The 24866-nt window shown below is 40.1% G+C and overlaps 1 protein-coding gene across 9 annotated transcripts in view; it reads left to right on the top strand.

Annotated features, from left to right (window-relative positions):
* The window catches only part of RBMS3 (RNA binding motif single stranded interacting protein 3), an 817329-nt gene that overhangs the window by 316874 nt on the left and 475589 nt on the right, over positions 1-24866 (top strand). For all 9 annotated transcript variants that reach the window (XM_049870948.1, XM_049870956.1, XM_049870954.1 and 6 more), the window contains exon 4: positions 16536-16627. In XM_049870948.1, the coding sequence (XP_049726905.1) occupies positions 16536-16627 (92 nt within the window). The remainder of the gene's footprint in view (positions 1-16535; positions 16628-24866) is intronic.

Raw genomic sequence — 24866 nt, 5'->3', positions numbered from 1 at the left:
TTCTAAGGGCAGGATTTGAAAACAGTGATTGTTCTGCCTTTGAAATTATCCAGCTGCACCACAGCATTGTGGCATTAACTAACCAGCCCCTCTTTGTGTACATCGTGTTCATCCTCCCTTGAGGAAGAGCCATCGGTTCACTAACTTCTTTTTCTGCTGAGCAATATTGTCCCTGGGCTCTTTTGTTGGGTAACAGTAAACTTGGCAAGCAACCTGTGGGCCCTTGACATTGTCCTTTATTGATCTGAAAACCACGCTGTGCTAACCTCACCTTAAAACACTATAGCCTACAATGCCGGCTCCTCAAAACCAGCCGAAGCATTAATACCAAAAACAGCCGAAGCTTTAACACCAAAATGCTTGACGTCTTTGTTGCCAGTGCAAGCCTTCCATGTATAGAACAGATAACTCTGCTTTGTTAGGATAATCATTACTGTGTTTTTTAGTCATGGGGACTTTTACATTCAACATATTGCACGTGTCTCTTAAAGTTAAATACGTTGCTCTGTTGTGCCCCAAAAGGCATAAATATAGATCGGACCAATGTTCTGATTTTAGGGTTGGTATTACAGATTCTGGAAACCCTGGTGGTATAGTGGTTAAGTGCTACGGCTGCTAACCAAAGGGTCGGCAGTTCGAATCCACCAGGTGCTCCTTGGAAAGTCTATGGGGCAGTTCTACCCTGTCCTATAGGGTCTCTATGAGTTGGAATCGACTCGACAGCGCTGGGTTTGGTTTGGTTTTATTACAGATTCTATTTGGTAAATAAAAATAAAGGTCAGTGAAAATAAGGGAAACCCTCAATGAGATGAACAGGCACAATAGCTAGAACAATGGCCCCTAACATACCAGTGATCATGAAATGGGAGGCGTCCGGGCAACGTTTTCCTCTGTTCCATGTAAGGTCACCAGGAGTCAGAGCTGGCTGTGAGGTGGCTAACAACTGCATCTTCACGGAGGGCGATGGCTGTTCAGTGGGAGAATTCTCTCCTTCCATGCAGGAGACCTGGGTTCATGTCCCAGCCAGCGAACCTTCTGCACAGCCACCGTTTATCTTGTCAGTGGAGGTTTGCATGTTGCTATAAGGTTGAATAGCTTTCAGTGTAGCTTCCAGAATAAGACTGGCTAAGAAGAAAGGCTTGGCAATCTACTTCCAAAAATCAGTCCGTGAAAACCCCATGGATCACAACGGTCAGATCCCATTGTGCACGGGGCCGCCATAAGTCGGGAGCCAACTCAACAGCAGCCGACAGTACTGCAAATTCCTACGACTGCGTTGTCCCTTAAACTATAACAAGAGAGCACATTAGAAGGGGAGAGATAAAGAATGGTTTGTCAAAGACAGTTGTGTGAGAGTTATAATGCCTGGAGATATGTATATGTCTGAATAAAAGTTAAAAGTTTTCATTTTTTAATGAATTTACTCATTCATTCACTCACTCACTAATTCTTGCAGTGACAAATACGAGACAGAAAGGGTGGGAAGTTCTGATGTTGCACTCCTGAGTAAAACCCCCCAGTTCTCTCTTATCATGGCCATTGCAGCCTATTAGGGTAAAATATCATCCTGCGAGATAACCCACAGATTGTGTTCGGTGCAATGAAGGACATAAACAGCATGCGGTCATCAGTGCTAATGGTGGAGAGGAAGAATCCAGCTTGTCTACAATCTGGAAGATGAGCCTTGTAAGCAGAGGGAACAGCAGGTACAATAGCCCTGAGGCAGCGTGGCCAGAGAATAGTGAGTAAGCAGGAGGGAAACAGGCCATTTGGTGTAAAAGTTTTTTCGAAGTTCTACATGGTCAGAAAATATTATCTGTTCTGTATGGTTTCATGGGACACCTTCCCCAACCCCTGTACTTTGGTCTGTTATCATATACCCCCTGTGAAGTTCTTGAACCCACCTCTAACTTATCTGTCCCCAAATCTTTGCTTAAGCTAGAATACTATTTCCCTCTCATCTCTAAGTGTTATCATTATGCTTCACAAAAGGAAAAATAGAAACAAAAACAAAATGAGGAACAATGGGAAATTTGGGTGATCCCATTTCCATGAAATTCTAAGATAGATATGATTAGTCTATAAGGATAGAAAGTGGATCAGCTGCTCCGTGGCACCAAGAAGTGGAGGGGTGAGTAGATGGTTGACTACAACGGACCCCAAGGGATTTTTTTTTTGCATGGTAAAATGTTCTGTATCTTGATTGTGACGGCAGTTACACGGGTGGTTGTATTTGTCAAAACTCCTCAAACTGTACATGAAAATGGGGCATTTATTATATGTAAATTATACTTCAGTGAAGCTGATTAAAAAGTAAGAAAATAAAAAAATAATCCCCACCAAAAAAAAAAAAAAAATCCCACAAATTCATCTTCTCCATTATCGCTGCCCTAGTCAGAAATAAGCTCTCCTTCCACCATCTCGCTAAGTGCTCTGGGTGTTTGTACTTGTGACAAGCATGTCGCATACAGCCTTTCACGAATATCACCGCGTCCAACTGTGTGTCCGTAGCATTCGCGTATACCCTTGGGAGGGAATCCAGGCCTCGTTTTTCATTTTCTTCCCTCATAGCACCTAGCCCAGGGCCCATAGAAGAAACTCACTGAGCTTTTGTTAAGTCAGTAGTAATATATTTAAATGTACCTCCTGCACAGTTCCCGAAAAGGATGAACAGGAAACAGAATTGATTTCCAGAGACGGAAGAATGAATGGACTGCTCTCGGCACTGGCACCCACATCCTGGCTCCATGTGTAAAAATTAGGGGCAGAATGTGTTTCGACCTACCTTCTTCCCCACCTGTGCTAGCTTATTGATTTCAGGAAATGCTTGTGACGGTTTCTCTGTTCTCCGATAGGTAAATGCTGTACAGACCCCTCTGCGTTATCCTTTCTAATGGTCCATTATTTCTCTGTAGAGAGTCTGGTGGTAGAATCGGTTGGCAAGCCACAAAGAGGTGGACACGACGGTGCAATAGGAAGGAGGCTATTAGGAGCCATTATTACATCCAATGAAAGAAAATCGAAGGAGCATAGTGGTCTATTGCAGAACTGCCACTCTCCGGTTGGTACTGGGGAGAGCCCTGTAAGTCAGCCCTCCCGAGCTTGTTCTTGAGAAACCCTTCTCCCCCTTTCTGCCTTCCTTCTCCCTATGCAATTTTTGGCATTCTCCACTGGCCGATTACCTGGAGTATTAGCTGTTCAAAACATGACACCGAAGTTCACCAATTTTTTCCAACTCATAACACTTCAAAATTTCAACGCCAAATTATACCTGTAAAAACAGCTGATCTTTATGACTCCCAGGGGATTTCTTCTTTTAATCTGGAACCTTCAGAAATGGTTCTGTTTTGTGAAAATGATGGAGAAGGTCTGCTGTGAGTGGTTTTTGTGTTCAAGGGCAAATCAACCTCTGTGCTTGCTAACTCTAATTTTCCAAGGGTTATGAGAATTTGATTTGATTCTTTATCCAGTGTACGTAAAACGTGCCATTGAATTTGCATAACACATTTATTGTATAATCACTTTTCACGTTGGCTGCCTGCCTCCTCAAATGAGCATTGCTTTTTAAGGAGATATGTTAATGTCAGACCAATGTGAACTTTGTAACAAAACAGAATTAGGTATATCTCTGAAGGACGAACAGAAGACGGAGAAGGGAAAAGGGCACGTAGTTGTTCTGAAAATTGGCAATTATGTAAAAATAGCCCCAATCCTGTAGTCTCAAATACTGGTTTTGCAAATAGAAGCTGGGGGAGGGTTACTGTCCTTAAAAATGTGAAAATATGTTATGTGAAGAAAGCAATATGCTTGTTTTGCTTGTCTCTTAAAATGTATTTAAGACAGGTAGATTAAAATTAGGGACTAGATTTCGGTACAGTTTAAGAAGGTGAGGGACTGGGAAAGAGGATGCCTTTGGCAGTAGGCCAAGTGCTTTAAATGAATGTAAACTCATTCAATACCCAGGACCAACATACAAGTTAGGTCATTTTATTAATATCCTTATTTTTGGTCGAGTGTCCTGTTCCTAAGGAGCCCTGGTGGTACAGTGGTTAAGCACTTGGCTGCTAACTGAAAGGTCAGCGATTCAAACCCACGAACCTCTCCTTGGGAGGAAGGTGTGGCAGTCTGCTTCCTTAGAGATTTATAGCCTTGGAAGCCCTATGGGCTGTTCTACTCTGTCCTATAGGGTCACTATGAGTCTGACTTGACTACAGCGATGGGTTTTGTTTCTGTTCCTACAGACTCATTGCTAACAAATAGCTAGGATTTGAACCTAGACTGTATGCTCAACAACTAGGCAGTTTTCCAGCACTCTGGTCTAGTGTGGGTTGCCTTGGGAGACTATGTATTCCCAAACATTCCCTAACATCTCCCGGTGGAGCCTGGATGAGAGTTTGGTACGGAGACTGATGGGAGGTTCGAAGATAAGAAAGAGGTTGGTTGGATGAGATGACGTTGGAGCTCCTTGTTTTCCAACTTTATGAGAGTAGGAGATACAGCCCTGACCTTAATGGTGGCTTGTTGTAGACCAGGGTGTCTCAATCTTTCATGTGAATACAGATTACCTGGGGATCTTGTTCAAATGTAGAGTCTGACTCAGCAGTTCTGGGGTGGACCTGATATTGTATAGTTCTAAGAAGCCTTCAGTTGATGCCCATGGTGCTGGACTGTTGACTACACTTACAGGGGCAGAGTAGCCAGCCTCCCAGGTAAGCGCCTCCTGTCTCTCCTCACAGACCCAGTTCTCTAAAGTTGCAGGTACAGAGTCTAGTAAGGACAACTTTACTTAAACATCTTGGTCATGGTTCCCTAAACCACACCTCAGTGAGCATGTCCTGGGACAGTAAAGTCCTTTTTTCTTTCCACAACTAGGATTCCTTGAGCAAACTCTGCTTATAAAAGACAAGACCTCAGCTGTAAGTCAAGGCTCTGTATGGTTAGGGAAAAAGTAAGATTACAAAATGGAGCCTATAATCCAACAGAATTTTGATTAAAAAAAGAAAAATTTAACAAATTTTAACAGTTTATTAATTTTTGGGTGATGGCACCATGGCAATTTTCCCTTGTTTTTCTAGATATCATTCTACTTTGGCTGAAATTTCTTCAATAAAATGTATCACCTTTAAAATTAGAAGAAAACAACACCATGACTTACTTTGTAGGGAAAAATAGACAAATGTTGAGCTATTTATGAAATCTTAACAACAACTGGTTTTCATTTTTTTTGAAATCTTAACAACTGGTTTTCATTTTTTTTTTTTTTTGAAATCTCAACAACAACTGGTTTTCATTTTTTTTTGAGGTCAGAATTATATTTTTATTACTCCAGTCCACCCAGGGGTGCCTCAGAAGAAAGGCCTGGCAATGTACTTCTGAAAAACCAGCCCCTGAAAGCCCTGTAGAGCATGCTTCTACTCTGACACACATAGGGTCACCCTGCATCTGAATCAGCTGGATAGCAACTGTGTTTTGTTAAATAAATCCCCAAGGGCTTCTAGTAGACACAATAATGAGAGCTCAAGAAGTAATTCTAGTCACCTTTTCAAGTCAAAACATCAGAATGACTCACAGGACAGTTTTTAGGGAAGGAGGACCAGAAGAGCAAGGTTGTGAAAGGGTGGAGGAGTTACATTTTATTGAATACGGTATTGTTTGGCTTGAATTTTTTTTTTTTCCCCCATGGTGTGCATGTTACTTTCAATTGCCCATATATCACTTGTGTTTTTGGATCTACTATAATATTATGGAAACCCTGGTGGCGTAGTGGTTAAAGTGCTACGGCTGCTAACCAAAAGGTCAGCAGTTCGAATCACCAGGTGCTCCTTGGAAACTCTATCAGGAGGTTCTACTCTGTCCTGTAGGGTCACTGTGAGTCGGAATCAACTCGACGGGAGTGGGTTTAGTGGGACTATAATATTAGAATTGTACTTGATATGTTGTATAGGGTAGAGAGAATAGTTTGGGGTCTAAGAAGATGTGAAAGCTACCACCACTCATACTGATGGGGGCAATACTTGGGTACATTTGGAATTAGGCCAATAAACAGGTGACTGGCAACAGTAATCAGTAAAAAACAAACAAACAAAAAAAACAAACCCAGTGCCATCAAGTTGATTCTGACTCATAGAGACCCTATAAAAAAATGGGTATAAAATACGAAATGCTTGACTGTATTTAAACAAATCTTCCCCGGGATTTAGAAGAGAGCTTTATCAAAGGTTTGTAATGAGGGAGTACTAGATGGATCCTCTTCCCAGGAAAATACTGGTGGCTAAAGGCACGAAGGGCTTTGTATGGAAACTCAGATGAAATGGCACATCAGTGGAGGAAATATCTAGAAAGTAGGATGGAACAAGAGCAGAGGCTCACAGATAACGTGCACTTCTTAAGAGGCTTGACTTGTCTGTAGGATTAGCTTCCTCATCTTTCGGTTCTGCGCAGAGCTGCTTACTGCATCCTTCCGGGTGGTTGGTGGGTTTTACTACAATGTCCGTCGTCCTTCAGAGGCGATGGATGGAAGGTGGGGAGGTAGATGGATCGCTGCTGAGAAGGAGCTTGTCTTTGCTGCAGGAGGATAAGTCAGACAACAAACTTGCTTCCTATGCCATTTTCTGGGTGCATTGAGTGTGAATGGGGATTAAAATAGTGGTGCTGAGTGGGATTGCTGTGGTCAGAGTCGGCTTGATGGCAACGAGCTTGTTTTGTTTTGTTTTTTGGTTTGGTGGGTGGGGAAACTACCCTCCCCTTGATTCTTACACATTGTGGCTTGGGCTTTGCTCCTCTGATGGAAGAATACTCTACTTTTTTGTAAGACCTGTCGGAAGACCAGAGCAAGGAGAGAGGACAAGACGGGGCAGCTGGAAAGAAAATCAGTGGTTAGGTTTGCCTACCCTCCTGTGGCCTGGGAATTGTAGAACTATAATTAAAGTGTTCAAGTATAGCTTTATTCCATCATAGTAACGAACTCAATGGAATTGTTTTATAGATACCCTGCACTGTTCTGGAGTTGCCATTATACCCTTGTACCTCCTGCTGTAATTGATGGCAGAGACACATAGGACCAACCGTTCACACAGGGCATGTATTTTATTTGTATCCCTAAACACTGCCTGTTAGCAAAAGAAAGCTTTGCCAGTTGGTTCACAGAGGTTAATCTGCCATTTACAGCCAAGCAGACTTCTCCCTTAATTTCCACAGTATTATACTAAAATAATGGTTGGAATAGATGAGGACCTTGGCAAATCAGTGAGGGTCTTTAATCTCAATAAAGCATAGTGATCGTACTAAGCCCGTAAATAATGACTCTGTTCCTAATTTTGACTTCATTCAGTCTAAAGGAGCAATTTCTCTCATTTAAAAATCAATTGAACGGGGTGAGGAGGGAAGCGAGTTTGGGGATTTGAATTTGTGTTTGGTTTAATAAGACTTTTTGTGCAACATAAATGGAATGAGAAAGTGTCCCATTTTCAAGTGGCATACTACTAAGTGCTTCGCTTCCTAAATTTGTCTGCCTTTGTAATTGTTTTATTCTTCTGGGAAATGCCTTTGGAGACTTAATTTCTTTTCCCCAGTCTGTGCTTTTGTCATTTGCACACAAAGTGTACTGAGTTTGCCACCACCTGGATGAAATATTTGCTATTTTGGAATCTAGCACTTTCCACCCTTCATGTGGTACAAATTCCACTCTACCTTGTATTTAACATAAATGACTTCAGCTGTGCACACCAACTGAATGAGAGACGATAGAAAGACAGAAAAACACATACATGCATAGCATTTAGAAGGTGGATAATGTCACTGTTTTTCTAGTTACCGAAGAGGGCCTTGGCTCAACTTGAACACCAATGCATGCACAAAACCATGCGCACTGTATTGTTTTTGTTGTGCGATGTCACGTCGATTCCAACTCGTAACAACTCTAAATGGCAGAGTAGACTGTAAATCTTTATGGGACCAGTTCACCAGGCCTTTTCTCCCTCATAGCCACTGGTGGGTTCTAAGCACCGACCTTTTGGTTGCACAGCGAGAACTCCTTACACACACTATACCGAGTAAAATTAGTTCAATAATAGGTAGAGAATTTCCACTCTATGCCATTTTGCACACGTGTAAAAAAAAAATATATATGAATTGAGTCGTGTCTCCCAAAATATGTATGTGTTGTAAATCCTAACCCCTGTACGAGGCTGGCAGTTCTAATCCAGCAGGCGCTTCTTGGAAACTCTGTGGGGCATTTCTACTCTGTCCTATAGGGTCGCTATGAGTCGGAATCGACTCTATGGCAGTGGGTAGTGGATATACCTGTGAATGTGATCCCTTTGGGAATAGGGTTTTCTTTTTTATGTTAATGAGGCCATTATCAGTTTAAGGTATGACTTAAAGCCAACCACTTTTGAGATATAAAAGGTGCAGATTAGCACAGAAACAAGGGCAAAGGGGGAAGATAGATGCCACATGAAGATAGCCAAGGAACAAAATAAGGACCTTCCCCCAGAGCCTACAGAGAAAGAAAGCCTTCCCCTGGAGCTGGTGCCCTGAATTTGGTCTTCCGGCCTCCTAAACTGTGAGAAAATAAATTTCTGTTCATTAAAGCCACCCACTTGTGGTATTTCTGTTATAGCAGCACTTAGAAACCAAGACCCGTCTATATACTTAAATTTATTTAAAAAAAAAAAAAAAATTTTTTTTTTTTTTTTTTTTTTTTTACCCTACTAAACCATAAGCTCTTTGACAGGAAGGACTGTGCTGGAGTCGTCTTTGTTTTCCCTCAGGATCTAGCATACTATCTTCCTTAGACATAGTAATTGCACAGTAAGTTAAATAATGATCATAGTCAGAGAGCCGCATCATGTCTCAAAAGTGTCCCTAACAACAGTCAAATCCTAGTCCAAAAGCTGAAATCTTGTTTCGGTGAATCTGGCACTATTACACCAGAATGTTAAGGCAATTAAGCCTAAACATCAGGGGAATATGGTGGAATGATTTGTTTGCCATATGATGGGTGTTGTCATCATTTTATTTAACTCCATTTGCCAAGTGTCTGAGGGTGGCAGCCCTTGGCACAGGAAGTACATATGCTGTTTCTTTTCTGCATAAAATCTTTGGGTCCTATTTTCCAAAGACGTTTCAAAGCATGATTTGGGATTTTAATGGTATAGGATTTTTTTTCCCCCTCAAAATAAGCACTCTTGTCTCTGGGTTCTGCATTCTAGCAAGACCTGTCTTTTGCTTTTCTTTTTGCACACATCTCATTTAGGACGTATGGCTATTGCATGGTCCCTCAGCAGTGCCCTTGCTTCGCTGTAATGGTCACATACTGGAAATGAATGATACTGGCGAAATGACTCTGGGTCTTCTTGCTAGTTTGTTTTTGTAAGCAGAACAGTAAAGAAAAAGCAGAACAGTAGCAATGAAATTATCAGTGCTGCCCTCAGACACCTTCTCTGATCACATAACGCAGAGAACTAGGAAATCCAATAGTAAGAAGATAAATTTGGCAAATTCTCAAAGTTTAAAGACGCTTAGCTCTGCCAGAGAAATCTAGCAGGAATAGACAGTCATGGAGGCAGCCCTAACCCCACAGGACTTCCAGGAACCCTGCAACTCACTCCTCCCTCCTTGCAACTCGCTTTGAGCCTCATAACAACTACAAAATATTGTTAAGCATAAATAGAAAATAAACAAAACAAAAAAACAGGTGCCGTCTAGTTGATCCTGAATCATGGCAACCCCGTCTGTCCTCACTTAGAACTGCTCTCCATAGGGTTTTTTTCAGTGGCTGATTTTCCAGAAGTAGACCACCAAAAAAAAAAAGTTTTTTTTTTTTTAGACCACCAGGCCTTTCTTCCAAGGAACTTCTCGGTGAACTTGAACCTCCAGCGTCTTGGTTAGAAGCCAAGCACTTAACCACTGAACTCTTTGCACCACCCAGAGACTCCAAACCTAAATAGATGGAGGAGGTATTTTTGGAAGAACGACTCATAAACATCTTTAACTGTTAACGTTTGAGTAGAATTTCAGTTGAAAGTATAATTCCTTAGACAAAGTGTTCACTTACTCTGTTTAGAAATCACATTTGACTCACAGCTGGAACGTCTTTGGAAGAAGGTGGATGTTACACCAGCCATCTGTGTTTCAAACAGGCTTTTATGACAGTCATTCCAAAGACAAGAGACAATGCAAATGTTGTGAAATTGAGTGTTCAGTTATGCTTCGAGAACAAGTCTCCCTTGGCTAACTCTAGATGCCACCACAAATTTTTGAAGCGGGAGTCCTGGTTTTATCCTTGCTTTCGCCCCCACATAAAGAGCAATCTCAGCGTTGATAAATCAGTAAGCAGTTTAGATAGAGAATTTCAGGGGCTAGCAGCAACAAAGAGTATAAACTAAGCTGCTGAAGAGATTCAAGAGATTTTTCATGGAATCCCAAATGGACTGTCGGCATGGAGTCCAGTTGACTGGCAAAGGTCACAGGGAAGATTTGTGTCCAAATGCGTTAGTGAAACAAAACAAGGACCCTCTGGGCAATAACCTGTGTATGCAGAATTCTGTTACAATTTATAAATTTATATAAAATTCTAAACATAGTTAAATATGTATATATACAATTTCTAAAATAGAAGTATTTTCTTTTTTTTTTTTTCTTAAAGTCAGGAGGCTCATCGGGGAATAAAAATAGCAAAACTTGAACACAAGGTTTAAAGCGTTTCAGGAAAGCATTGATTATATCTGCCAATAGAATGAGTGTGTTTGGCCAATGACCTAATTAGTGTAGAGTTGGTTCTTTCTCACTGCTCTGCTTCCCGCTAATTGCAGAACTGCTGGCCTTCTCCCCCTGACAAGAAAGAAAAACAAGGACAGGGAAGTGTGGAGAAAACAGTGACATTCAGTTTTAATTCATTTGAGCCTGCTGCCAAGCTTAATTATGTAATTGAGAGAGTGAGCTGGGTGGGCTTACAGCTCCTTGAGCTAGAGTTTCAGATGGTTAGCAGTCACCGGGGATTTGTAGAGGATTTTAGCAGTTACCATAAAGCATGTTTGACCAATCCTTCTACCCTTCCCCTCACTAAGTTTAGGTACACAGGGTCCTGTTCCCAGACTTGACTATTTGTCATTAAGAAAAGCAAATGGAAACCAAATTGCAGTTACTTTGTTCTTTAGTAAATACATCATTATTCTTGAGGGGCAGCTTCATATTTCATTTGGTGTGGTGTATGTTGTCACGTAAAACTCACAAATGCAACGTTTATTTCCAGAACGGGAGTATTTTTCAGGGTTTCTTGAGACATGTTGACCTCTGAACTTTCCATTTGAACTAGTGGTAGTGAATATGTATGAAAAACACAAAGCGCAGTGAAATATTTCACTGATGGCTTATCCTTCGTTTATTTGTTTGTTTGTTGTTTTTTAAGGATTCTTAGCCCCCACCACCACCATTGGCTTGGGACCGCCAATGTAGAAGATGTTCTGACTGAAGGTACCACTGTCTCTCCTTGCTGCCAAGGGGGTTCTTCAGAACTGTACTTTTCTCAAAGTTCACACATAACTTTCCAATTCAGAGAAAGCTCAGGGCATCTCATGCCCTCACAGAGATTTGTTCTGTTTAGATTGGAGTGCAGCCCTGGAGGTCAGCATAGCGATGTTGTAATATCCTGTGTAATGTGCGGGCATGGAGGGGAAGGGAGAAAGCCAGAGAGAAGAGTCAGCACTAGAGACAAGGCTGAAAACCAAAACCAAATCCAGTGCCGTTGAGTGGATTCCAACTCACAGCGACCCTGTAAGACAGAGTAGAACTGCACCATAGAGTTTCCAAGGAATGCCTGGTGGATTTGAACTGCCAACCTCTTGGTTAGCAGTCGTAGCACTTAACCACTACACCACCAGGGTTTCCATAGACAAGGCTGAGAGTCCTGAAAATCCAGGGAAGCCATGCTGGGTGGAGGCGTGGCTGACCACCACTGCTTAACGTTTATATTGCTCTGGAGAGTCAAAAAGTGATAATAGACTTGTTTATCAGTTAATCCCTACTATAGTTCGGTGAGGTAAATTAGCAACTTCTAAACATGTTCTCAATTTATAATGACAAATATTTATTAAGCAAGGGCTAAGTATTAGGCAGGAAACCCTGGTGGTATAGTGGTTAAGAGTTACAGCTGCTAACCAAAAAGGTCAGGAGTTCCAATCCACCAGGCGCTCCTTGGAAACCCTGTGGGGCAGTTCTACTCTGTCCTTCAGGGTCGCTATAAGTCGGGATCAACTTGATGGCAACAGGTTTGGTTTTTTTAAGTGTTAGGCACAGTCCTAGTAACTGGGAATGTTAAAAAAAAAAAAAAACTAACATATGATAACTAAGAGTGCTCTTTTTTTCTTCCTTCCAGTTACAGTGAATGAAGGGGAGAGCCCTTCTTTTAGCAAAGTCCAGCACTTCCTTATATGTAATAGGTCCCATCCCCTCCACCCTCTCAGGCACCTTATTGTATAAGTTATCTCTCTGCCCTTCTGTAGCTTCAATCTCTTGCCTTCTGTTCCATTTTTCTTACCAATATGCAGGAAAAAAAAGTGCCAAGAGCAGCATAGTAGGTACTCAGTAAATATTTCCTGAATGACGTGAACGAATCCTCAGTAATTTTCTACCCCAGCTTCACATGGGAATCAATTTGGGGATTTATATATACATATGTGTGTATGTGTGTGTATGTAAGATACCTAGGCCCTACTCCCCAAGATACTGATTTAATTGTCCTCAGCTTGGGTTCTGGCATTGATATTTTTTAAGCTTCTGAAAGTAGTCTAGTGTGCAGCTAAGACTGAAAGTCACAGTATCTCCTGTCTGAAAACAAACAAACAAAAATAATTCATTTAACTTCATATCCCCCTCTAGCTAAACGAAAAACCAAACCAAACCCCTTGCCATTGAATCAATTCCGACTCAGAGTGACCCAAAAGGACCGAGTAGAACTGCTCTATAGGGTTTCCAAGGAGGGTCTGGTAGATTTGAACTGCCAACTTTCTGGATAGCAGCCATGGCTGTTAACCACTACGCCACCAGGGTTTCCCCTCTAGCTAAAGCAGTCTCTTAATTCTCTTTTCCAGCCAAGACAACTGTGGAGGGGCCAGTATTCACTCCCTCTACCTCCTCCTCTTTCTTTTGCTCTTCAATTGCTTGAGCAGACTTCAGTCCCCCACCCAACCACCCACCACTTGCCTGAAGCAAATCTTGATAATGATGTCCTTGTTCCCAAGCACACAGGCCACTGCCAGCTCTCATCTTGCTCACTCTCAGCAGCATTTGACACAGCTGACCTCTTGCTTTTTCTTGGAAGGCTTTCTGCCCTTGGCGATGGAGGTATCCTATTCCTTTCTTATTTCCTTCTTCCTCTCCCACTCTCCTTCAGCCTCCTTGCAATCTCATTTTCTTATCTGACTCCTAAGAGCTGAAATTGTCCAGCCCCCAAACCTGGACCCCTCTTCTTTTTACTCTAGCCATATTCATCTTTGTATCTCTGTAAATAATACCTTTATGCTGTTGACCTCCTAATTTGTATTTCCCATCCCGTCCCCTTTTCTGAGAGCCAGGCTAATATATCCAGCTGCCACTTGTCATTTCTACTTAGATGTCTCTCAGGCATTTCTAACTCAGTATGTCCCAAACTGACATTCTAACTTTCCCTCTCCCAAGTGGGATCCTCCACCAGTCTCCCCATTTCAGTGAATCTCACCTCCACCCATCCAATGGCTCATGCCAACAAGGGAATAGCAATTCTTGACCCCTATATCTCCCTACTCCAAGCCCAATCCATCACCATGTTCTGTTTCATCTATCTCCAGAATGGAACTCAAGTCATCCATTTCACTCCACTCATCTCAGTGCCAAGGTGCCATTTTCTGGATTGTGCAGTAGCCTCTAATTGGTCTCCCTTATTCCACTCTCACCTCCCCCGCAAAGCAATTCATTCTCCCAGCAAAGGCCAGCTGGAGTGATCTTAAAACAAAACAAAGAAAAACAACAACACAATTTTCTATCACTCGCTTCCTAAAAACTTCCAATAATGAACACTCAATTGTTATATTGTATATGATATTCTCTCATTTCTTTCAAGGAAAGAATGCTATTTCAAATTATAGATTTGTTTGTATAGTTATTTGTTTAATGTTCACTTTCCAAATCAACCAAGGGTTGGGACTGAGACTGTTTCATTTGCCATTGTCCCTACTCTAGGAGCCCTGGTGGCACAGTGGTTAAGTACTTGGCTGATAATTGAGAGGTCAGTGGTTTGAACTCACCAGCCACTATGAGAAAAAGTTGTGGCAATCTACTTCTGTAAAGATTTAGAGTCTTAGAAACCCTATGGGGCAGTTCTGCTCTGTCCTATAGGGCCACCATGAGTCGGAGTCGACTCGACAGCACACAACAACCACGTACCCTGTATCTGACAATGAAATTCTACCTGGGCTAGAATTTCATTGTTGAATGAAAGAATGGGCATATGGACGGATGAGGAAGGTTGACCAAAGTTTGAGGTGGAAGGGTGCCTTGCCAAAGCTCACTTAGGAAGTTGTACTGAGAACTCAGTAATTGTTCCGACCCGATGAATGGGCTGAATTATTTTCTGAAATTGTTTAATTCCGTTGCCTGACTTCAGAATCCAAGGAATTTGCCAGAACTGTGTTCTCTCCCTGGTGGGCTTTAGAGTCCACTAGATCTTTGAAAACAGCATTTGCAGATTAGGCTTCAAATCCTGGATCTGTCAGTTAAGTAGCTTATGATGTTGGGCCAGTCACATCACCTCACCTGAGCCTGTAAAATGAACAGGAGGCTGATAGTATGTAAGGTTGTTATAGTTTTACCAGGTGTTAACGTGTCAACCGCCTAGAACAGCATCCTGCACAGAGGAGGTAATATCTAAATTTAAGTTTTGTTTTCCCCTCCGCCTACCTCCATTCCTTGACTTCTTTTGTTCTTTTTTTTTTTCCTTTTTTACACTTGTCCTTTCAGCTTTTTAAAAAATCTTACCTTAGTGAGAGCTGCTATCATAGTACCTACATACTTTGAATTTGGTTGGAAGAACTAGTAGGACTTATAGAGCAAACTTCCTTTTGGATTAGAAATACAAAGTTCCCAGCTTCTCAGGCCAGCTTTCCAAGAGCATTTTACAGTGCACTGCTGTGTCATGAGTTCATTTTAGGATAACATGCTGGGAGGGAGAAAAGGAAGACGGGATCGGAGGGGAGAAAATGAAAATGTTAAAAGAAACAACTTGGCAATTGGGTTCTCTTGCACTCTCCTTTGGCTATTTGGAGGTCGGCACCTCACAACTTCTCAATGAGAGAAATATGAGAGTGTAGAGCAAATCTCTGACTGGCAGATGAGACAATGCGTAGGGTATACTTGGTAGGCTTTTTAGGCATGCCCCACAGAGCTGCCCGAAACCCTGGTGACGTAGTGGTTAAGTACTATGGCTGCTAACCAAAGGGTTGGCAGTTCGAACCCGCCAGGCACTCCTTGGAAACTCTGTGGGGCAGTTCTACTCTGTCCTGTAGGGTCACTATGAGTCGGAGTTGACTCGATGGCACTGGTTTTGGTTTTGTTTTTAACAGAGCTGCCCTCATATACACTCTTGAGCATTTTTATTTTGAAATATTCTTGGCAGTTGACATTGCAGTTTGGCTAAGCCCTGGGGACTGATATCAGCTATGCTTAAAAGCATGCAAAATTCCCCTTTCATTGACTCTGTTTTGTTAGCCTTTACTTTGCCCTTCCCATGTGTACATACCCACAGGGGCACACAACTGCAGAACACTATAGGCAATTCTTACGCCCTTTTCAGATTGTGCTCTAATAACAAATATGTGATATGGGTCTTTGTTTCTTATTTTTAAAAGAAGCTTGAGGGTTTATCTGTTTAATCATTCTTTATCATAGATCACCTAAGCGTCGTCAACATAGTTTATTTGAGACAGTTTATCATTGAGAGAGACAAAGTTCTATTTGGACTTAAGAGTCAAGTGGAACTAGGTTCAAACCTTCACTGTGCCATTCACAGCCTTTATTCATTCATGGAGTCAACATGTATATTGAACACGTATGTATGCCAGACACCATTGAGGTTGCTGGTGATAACCTTATGCAAGTTCTCCTATGGCTTTTATTAACATCAGTTTTTTTAAGCTCTGAAAATTAACTTCAGTGGTAGACTTTTTTCAGGCAATTCTTTCTCCACACTCTTGAGGCAAATTCATTGAAGAAAGAAGCACGTGGTTAAACCATGAATTACTTTATTCATCCAGTTAGCTTAAATCAGATGGCTGATCATGTACCCAATCTCCAAGTCAACTTCTAGAAAATAATAGATTTACTACTTTACATCTGAAGACATTCTGGTAACTTTTCCAAAGTGTTAAGGACCCTTGCTTCAAGAAACTTCATGTTGAACCAGTGTCATGTGTCCAAAGAAAAAAATGCAGATACACAATTCATAAGCATGATAAAAACGCAGCTGTTTGTGAGTACTAACAAGGGGCTTTGTGTTTTCACAGGTTATGGTTTTGTAGATTTTGACAGTCCCGCAGCCGCACAGAAAGCAGTAGCATCTCTCAAGGCCAATGGCGTGCAGGCGCAGATGGCCAAGGTAAGAGCGGTGTTTAGAGTCTGTATTTTTTTGTTTCCTTTTGGATCGGATATTTCTCTTTTGCTCTGAGATGACTCTGAAATTGAGTTTGCAACAATTCGAACTATATTTTTACTTGCTAGGAAAAAAAAAAAAGAAATCCCATAATAGGTTTGGCTTGGAAGAATCTGGTATATTTCATTGTTTCTTTGTGCGTTTATTGAGTTCTTTTGTTATGCTACCCTTTTTAGTAATTGAAGGGCACTTATGAAATGTTTTGTCTGAAAATGGAGTATATTGTGTGTGTGTGTGTGTATGTGTGTGTGTGCGCAGGTGTAACCAGGGTTTTCACCAATAAACAGTTTTGGAGTGGTCCAAGTTGTCTTTGATGAAATGTGCTAGACAGTAGCTCACTCTCATGTTGATGAGGCCTACTTGTTGAATGATAGGACTGTCTGATCTGTGTAGGAAAATGAGTTTCACCATAGTGTGCCCTATCCATGTTGCTAAAATTCTACTTTGGACTTTGTACATAGCCTTTCCTAGATAATAATGTTACAATGCTCATTTATTAAAAATTACAGAAGAAATGTCTCATTTTGAGAAAAAAGTTTTTGAAGAGGATATTTGTAGTCTATTTGGCAGCCTGTGATATAGTCTAGAACTTTTCTCTGAAGTTATCACACATTTTTTATAGCCAAGAAAATGAATAAACTCACTTATAATTGTTCTGTATCCTGTGGCCAGTGGTTACAGGAATCGACATGTGTAATACAATGACATAGAACTATGTACGCACCTTCTGCCAAGGTCAATTTTCTGGTTTTGATATTTTACTATAAGTATGTCAGATGTAACTATGAGGGAGAACTGTAACTATGTAAGATGTAACTTAGGGGAAACTTGATGAGGGGTACATTGGCTATCTCTGTACCATCCGTGCAACTTCCTATAGACATATAATTTTTTTCTTAAGTTAAAAACCATTATAACATATGAATGCTTGATAGATATTTGTTTTACGATAATGGTTATGTGGGAATGGTTCACATACAACTTATTTTTAAAATACTCTTCTTGATCACTCAATTTGCTATCTCCAGATTCTCAAGATTTTAGGTCAAATATCAACAGATCTTGAAATCCTGACCTAATGCATTTATGTCTTATGAATGTATAAAATTATCCTTAACTACTCTTCGACAGCAACGAGTTTGGTTTTTGGTTTATTCCCATAAAACCTGAGTGATAAAAAGTAAATGATGACGTCAAATTTACAGACATTTGAACTTTGGTGTGATTACTAGCATTCTCTGATAACATTTTCTAATTTCAACTACAGATTACTAGAGGTGGGATATTTGGTTTCCTCCAGTAACTTCAGTTGTCTTACAGCAAGGCAGTACTTCCCATATCTGTTATTCTTTTGCTCTGGGTCACTTCCCATATAGGTTACTTTGGTGGAATCATTGTCCTTTATGACACATTGATTGTTTTTCAAGGTGGTATAAATTAGAATTTGAACTCAGTGGGCTGCGCCATGTCTTCCTCATCAGAATTATGCCCGGAAGCTTTGGATTTGTTTAAGAACTCAGATGGATGGCGTTAATATTTTTAATTAATAAGATAATTACATAAATGCCTTAGTTAAAAGATTGCTTGGCAAAGATGAATTGACAAGATTATCAAATAGCAACTTTTGTATGCAAGGAACACATGATAAAATATAGTTGTTTAGGTATATGCAAAATTTAAACCTTGAATATAAACCGAAAGGTAACATATATTGATAAGAAAATTATTATAAAAATACTCAATTAAAAAAAAAGTTATTGGAACATCTTTGATCTTTTCTATTGGTAAGTTCTCAAACTTAAGAAATAGCTAGATTGCAGTAACATAGGAGTAATGAATACGGTGTGCATTATCTCCACTGTTGCACATATTCTCGGATTTATATGTGTTCACAGGCGCGCACACATGCACGCATCAATCAGTGACCCCCCCCCCCACCTACTCAGTAGGCTATCAAAGGGAAATATTTTAAATAGCTTACTAAAATGGATAGTCACTTCAGCCAGCATTTTGGCCCTTGGCACATGCCCAAGATACAGAGTAAGGCGATTCGAGTTGGAATGTTTAAGACTTATTTTATGCCTGTAATTGCTCAAAGATTTTATGTTTATCAATTCTGCTGTCGGTGAAGTAAATTCTTCTCCTCCCTTTTCTTGCAAACTTGGAATCTAAAACTCAGAGCTTTTAGTTCACATCTGCCTGCTGGAAAACTTTCGGCAGTCAATGGCACTGTAATTTAACTACCCAGAAGCAAATAAATAGCCTCCCTTTGACGATGAAATAGAATAAGCTTTACCACCTATATTAGCAGATTTCTGACTGAGCGATTGGATTTCATGGCATTTTTTTCCCCCTTTGTTCTGGTGATAACTATGATTTATTATCATATAAACCTGCAGCCTGCAGGGTGTGTGAAACTTGCACCGTATTTTTGGCCATTTAAGTATTTCCTGAATCACCTCCTTCATCCTCGTTTTCATCAATAGCCTACCACGCAGGTTGTGGTGCCACATTTTAACAACTTCAGGATTTTAAGTCTAAAATGCTACAAATAACCTAGGTCCCTAATAGCAGCCTGGAGTGAATACAAAACCCTCCAAGAGAAACCTTTTGTCCAGCTGGCGTTCCTGTATGCACGTATGAAAAAGTCAGCTGATTTGTCAACTAAGAGTAATTTAACAATAAATCATCTAGTAAGTGGTAATTGATTAATAATGACTAACCATTAACACAGACTCACATTTGCTATATCCTTACTGCTCTACCAAAAAGATTTTTGGGAATCAAAGGATACGTTTCTTTTAAGAGAGCAGATGTAGAATACTTTAGTAATATGTAGTGGTTAAGAGCTTATATTTAGAAGATAACCTAAGCCTGCAATGCTGGCTCTGTTACTACCTGCCTGTGCGACCCTGGCTAAGTTATTTAAACGTCTCTGACACTTACTAGTAATAATACCTAGGTTACAATATTGTTGTGAGAATTAATAAAACAGTGCACAAAGAGCTCAGCATAATTCCTGACTTATCATAAAATTTCAAAAATGGTTGATGACTCTTGTTAGTTGTTGTTATGCATTAAGTTCAAATATGCTCCTGAGCCTTCTATAAATTCTAATGTATATTTTAATTGTTATTTTATTGCAAAATAGTTTCTTGAGGAATATAATAAATAGTATCAGCCAACAAACATTTTTATATGCCTACTATGTGCCAGGCATTGTTCTACGTGTTAGAGAAACACTATTGGATAAAAAGTCTTTATAATTCTGAAATTTTCACATTTATTCTATCACACGGGGTTGTTACAGGTCTGGATTCAGTATTTTGGCTGTTCCTGCTTCTTCTTGCTAATCCCAAGGTGGCTAGAAGAAAGTCATTGACTAAGGAGTATTAGAACGAAGAAAAGAAAAACCAGCTAACAATAGGTTTTTAACCTTATAGTTGCTTATTTTACTCAAGCAATAAGAAGGAAGCCATAGGTAGGCAACAAAGGGCAAATGCTTAGGAGTGTCATCAAGGAACAAGGCTCCATTCATCCTCTTGATTTACTATCTTTAATGAATGGTTTTCATCCATACATTCACGTGTTGGCTTCTAAAGCTCCAGTTATTATATCCACGTTCAAGCCATGAAAAAAAGAAAAGGGAAAAAGGCTGAAGAAGCATAATGGCTGGCTCTGTTCTTTTAAAGGCTTTTGCCAAATTCTAACCCAACGACTTGTACATCTATCTCAATGGCCAAAACTGAGTCAAGTGGTTTCCCCCTTAGCTGCAAGAGAGTCTGGGATGATGAGTATTTTAGCTTCTTTGCCTCTGTAATAGGGAAAATTAAGCATAGTTGATCCTTTTGGTCACCCAACATCCATGACACCATTCTTCCCATACATATATTTTGGGTGGCATGCAATCATTCCTTCCCCAAGGGAGCCCACCTCAAAGCCTCATCCTGTTTTCACATCCAGTGATGTGGTCATCTCTAGTAGGTGCAGACATGGACAGCTGCCCCTAATGGTTCAGCAGCCTGTAATGTTAAAAGACAAGTTATCTGCCCCAAGACCCTGGATATAGAATGATAGAGAAGCAACAGGATATGTACACTTAAAGGAATACTACAATTTAGGAAAGGAGAAAATAGGAACCAAGCAGAAATCATTGGTCCTTAACACATGTAAATTCCCGATGGGTGGAAATAGATTTCCCGCTTTGTTAGTATATTACGTCCTTGGTTAACCAATTGCATAAACCCTGCATCTGGCTTATAGAGGGATCTTTCCCATTATTCCCCATGACCTCATTGAGGCCTCATTTAAGGGCTACACAGCTTTATCAACCAACTTTTTTAGTGTAAATTTAGGAGGCTCTGGTATTGCCCCACTCATTGAACTAAAACCTGTTGTTGTTGAGTTGATTCTGTCTCGTAGCGACCCTATAAGACAGAGTAGAACTGCCCCATAGGGTTTCTAAGGAGCACTTGGTAGATTCAAACTGCTGACCTTTTGGTTTGCAGCCATAGCTCTTAACCACTGCGCCACCAGGGCTCCATTCACTGAATGGTCAACAATTATTTCTTGCCAATAACATCAATAAAGTTACCTCATACACTTAGTAGGCCTCCTTCTTATTTGCTTTCTGGTTGGTCATCCACATGAGTAAACACAATGCCACTTTCTATCTGAAAGTTCCACAAAGAAGGAATGTCCTCACTCCTCAGTGTCTTTAGCTGAAGTCTCATCATACCCACAATCACACCTGACATTCCAGTTCGCAAAGGTGATTCACTCAACTGTGGGATATGTAGAGTAAATCAAAGTTAACTAAAGGGACAATGTGTCTAAGGTGATGTCAAACACTTTGACAGAGATAATGTCAGAAATGTCCTTCCAACCATGACTAAGAACTAGACTGGGACCAGAGGAAAGGAATTGTCTCATATAAATCAATGACCTTGATGGCAGTGCTCATGGGAAAAAACAAAATGATTGACCAGTTTTTACACTTGAGCTCTGAGAATACAAAAAGTCAAAATCTGTGAATATGAGCAAATAAATGCTTTACATTCAAACATCTTATTTCACAGTATTAAATTAATTTAAAAAAACACGTATATCACCTCAGTGGAACCCTAAGAATTATATTCCAGTAGGAGAATTTTAGTTAATGAAGAAAGGGCTATTTCATAGAATTTTTTTTTTTTAGTGCAACCATTGACCTCATGATGTGGTTTATTGTATTCCTTTCTGAGTGAGAGGACACATGCCAGGCTGGGCCAGTCAGACTCTTCTGGTCTAAAGCAGCATTAGTAGTCTTTGCTATTACCATTTCTAAGTATAGCAGAATAAATAGGCTGTTTGTTGTATATGGGTCAGCACACTGGACCGGGCCTACAGGTAAACCAGCCAAACAGGGAGGCTTCTCAAAGACTCTAACGTGAGAAAGGAAGAGGCATTATTCAAGGTAAGTTGAGTAGGTTTGGGGGAAGATATTGATTCCTGAAGCTCACTGGGAAACTCAATCAATACTTTGTGTTATGATGGGGCAGGGACTTTCTGGATATTCTAATATCCCCAAAATAATGTTCAGGACTTTTTTGCAACAAAGTCAAAGGATCAAAGAAACCCATATACTATCATTTGCCTATATCCCAAGCCCCCCACCCCCATCCCAAGGGGAAACCAAGGATCATAGCCTAGAATCGATGAAAGAATTTTTTTAAATTCTCCTAGTTTCTCAGCACATTTTTATTGAATACCTATTATACACCCATTTTCCAGATTCTGAAGACATAGCAATGAACCAGACAAAGTCTCATGAAGATCAGATTCTACATAAAACAAAGAGAGATATGATATGTTAGGCAGTATGAAGTGGCTTGAAGACAATTAGAAGAGGCTAGGGATACAAAATCGATAGGATAGGGAAAGGGAAATGGTGGTAGAAGATATTCCTTTTAGATAGAGGGGTTCAGAAAGGCTCTGTAATGAGGTGACATCTGAGCAGAGTCCTGAAAGAAATTAGGGAGCAAATCATGTAGTATATTTAAGAAATGATGAAATTTTCAAAAATTCCTGAAATAGAGCAGTTTTTTTTTTTTTTTATTAGCTTTGTGTTTGGAATTTCTTGTCTCTACTCTGTACCTTTTACTTAACAATACAAGCATTGTATACACACAACCATCATGACTGCTTTGTTTTTGTGGAGGTTCTCTGGTTTCAGATCCTCCTTATGGAATATTTCTCAGAAGGTTTTTCTTATATGCACCCAATTCTAACTGAGTCAGTGTTTTCCTTCAGTACATTACGTTTTCAACTCATGCTCTTCTGTTGTACCAGTGGATGTCAATATTTGATAAAGTCACCCGTATCCCTGCCATGGAATGCACGTTACCTAACTGCGATTCCAAAGACTGGCAGTTTGATGCTAGGTTTTACATAGTCCATCACTCCTGGATGACAGATACCATGTAATGAAAACCTTGCACTATCTCATTTCCTAAAATGAATGTTTCAGATGTGAGTCATATGTTCCTGCCTGTGGAAGACATTTCCAATATGAAAAAATCTCTCCCAAGGTCAAGAAGGGGAGAGTGTTGGCATGTTGTGGGGTCGGCAACCAATGTCACCAAACAATATGTGTATTAATTATTTAAAGTGAAACTACTTTGCTCTGTAAACCTTCATCTAAAGTACAATAAAAAAAAAAGTTGGAAAAAAAAAAAAGGAATCATCTTTAACAAACATGCACCAAGTATTATTTTCCCCCATGGTTGAACTTTTTGAAGTTGTCAGTCAAATAAATACTGAGTGGTTGCTTTTTTGCATATCTGTAAAATATTTGCAAATGACTGCTTTGTTGGCTATGTTAACTTGGCTCAATTTATTATTATTATTTTCTTCCTGATCCTAATGCTGAATGTAGGGATTCAAAATCAAGTATTGAAATTAGCAGGGTTGATCTTAATCCTATTTGTTAATTATTTGAAATTTTGAAGCAGAATCTCCTGAAGCTAAATATTTGTCTTAGCTTGTACCAAATGATTTACATAGTCGTTTTGACTCTACTGCAGCCTCTTAAGTGGAAATGGTGGGCTTATGATGTAATAGAATTGCCTGCTTTTGTAGCAGCTGAAAATGAATGAATAAATGAACAAATGAATGAATAAAGGAATCTTAGTGACCTAAGTTGGGATATCTGCCACTTGACCGGGCCCTTCCTTACTTCAGCATGTGTGTGGAATACAAGCTGTCTTCAACTTGAAAGAAATATCAACCCTTCATCCTGCCTTTCTAAAGAGAATATGTCCACAGGCTGATCTCAATCAATAACTCATTTCTCAATATACTGTTGAGAAACCCAGTAATGAACAGTCTTCTTTCATGGCTTTAATAATTTGTCCTTCCAGTTGAAAGGAAAAGATCTTTTCTCTAGTCACTATTGTTGTGGGTTAAGGGGACCAAATTAAAAGCATTTCTTTATCCCATGTAGATTCTGAGCCAATTGAAAGAGACTAAGAAGTAGGTCAAAATAAGAAAACCATCAGCTGAATTACTGATAGGACTTTATTAGGAAAATATGGCCTAGATTTACGGGAGAAAATGAGTCTTCTAATACTGAGTGCCAAAATTCATTTTATTCATTTGATTATAAGCCTATTGGTGAGCCATGGGCCTCCCTGCAAAGGCATAAGATCTTATCACCAGAATTTAGAAGAAAATAGAAAGAATGTGGCTCTCTGTAGATGCCAAGGTGAAGGGACAGAGCAAATTACCCACACTTGCTCCTCTCATTTGGGAATAGGAAGTTGACAAGTAAGAGAAGGGCTAGATGTGTTACACCAAAATCCTTCCCTATGGAAATACAAAGAGAAGACATAGAAGATTCCTGACCCCTACTGCTAACTAACTGTATTGTTTTCAGCGTCTTACTTTGTTTGCACTGTACCCTAGAGAAAGCGATTGGAAGAATTAAAATGTTCGAATTATATATCATATATATTATGCTTCATGGTTTAATGTTTCAGCATGGGAAAACCTGCTGAAGGCGAGGTAGGTGGTTAGCATTCTGTTCCTGCTTTTATCACTGGTTTGCTCTGTGACTCTCGAAATCTCTTCACTATATTCTAAAACACTTGAGCAGAAAAGAGGATGCGGGGGTAAAGGAGATAATATTTTGCACACCTACTATATG

This window comes from Elephas maximus, chromosome 27 (genome assembly GCF_024166365.1).
Source record: "Elephas maximus indicus isolate mEleMax1 chromosome 27, mEleMax1 primary haplotype, whole genome shotgun sequence".
NCBI classification, from domain to species: Eukaryota; Metazoa; Chordata; class Mammalia; order Proboscidea; family Elephantidae; genus Elephas; species Elephas maximus.
The sequence above is the reverse complement of the archived record's forward strand: the minus strand, read 5'-3'. Positions and strand labels throughout refer to the sequence as shown.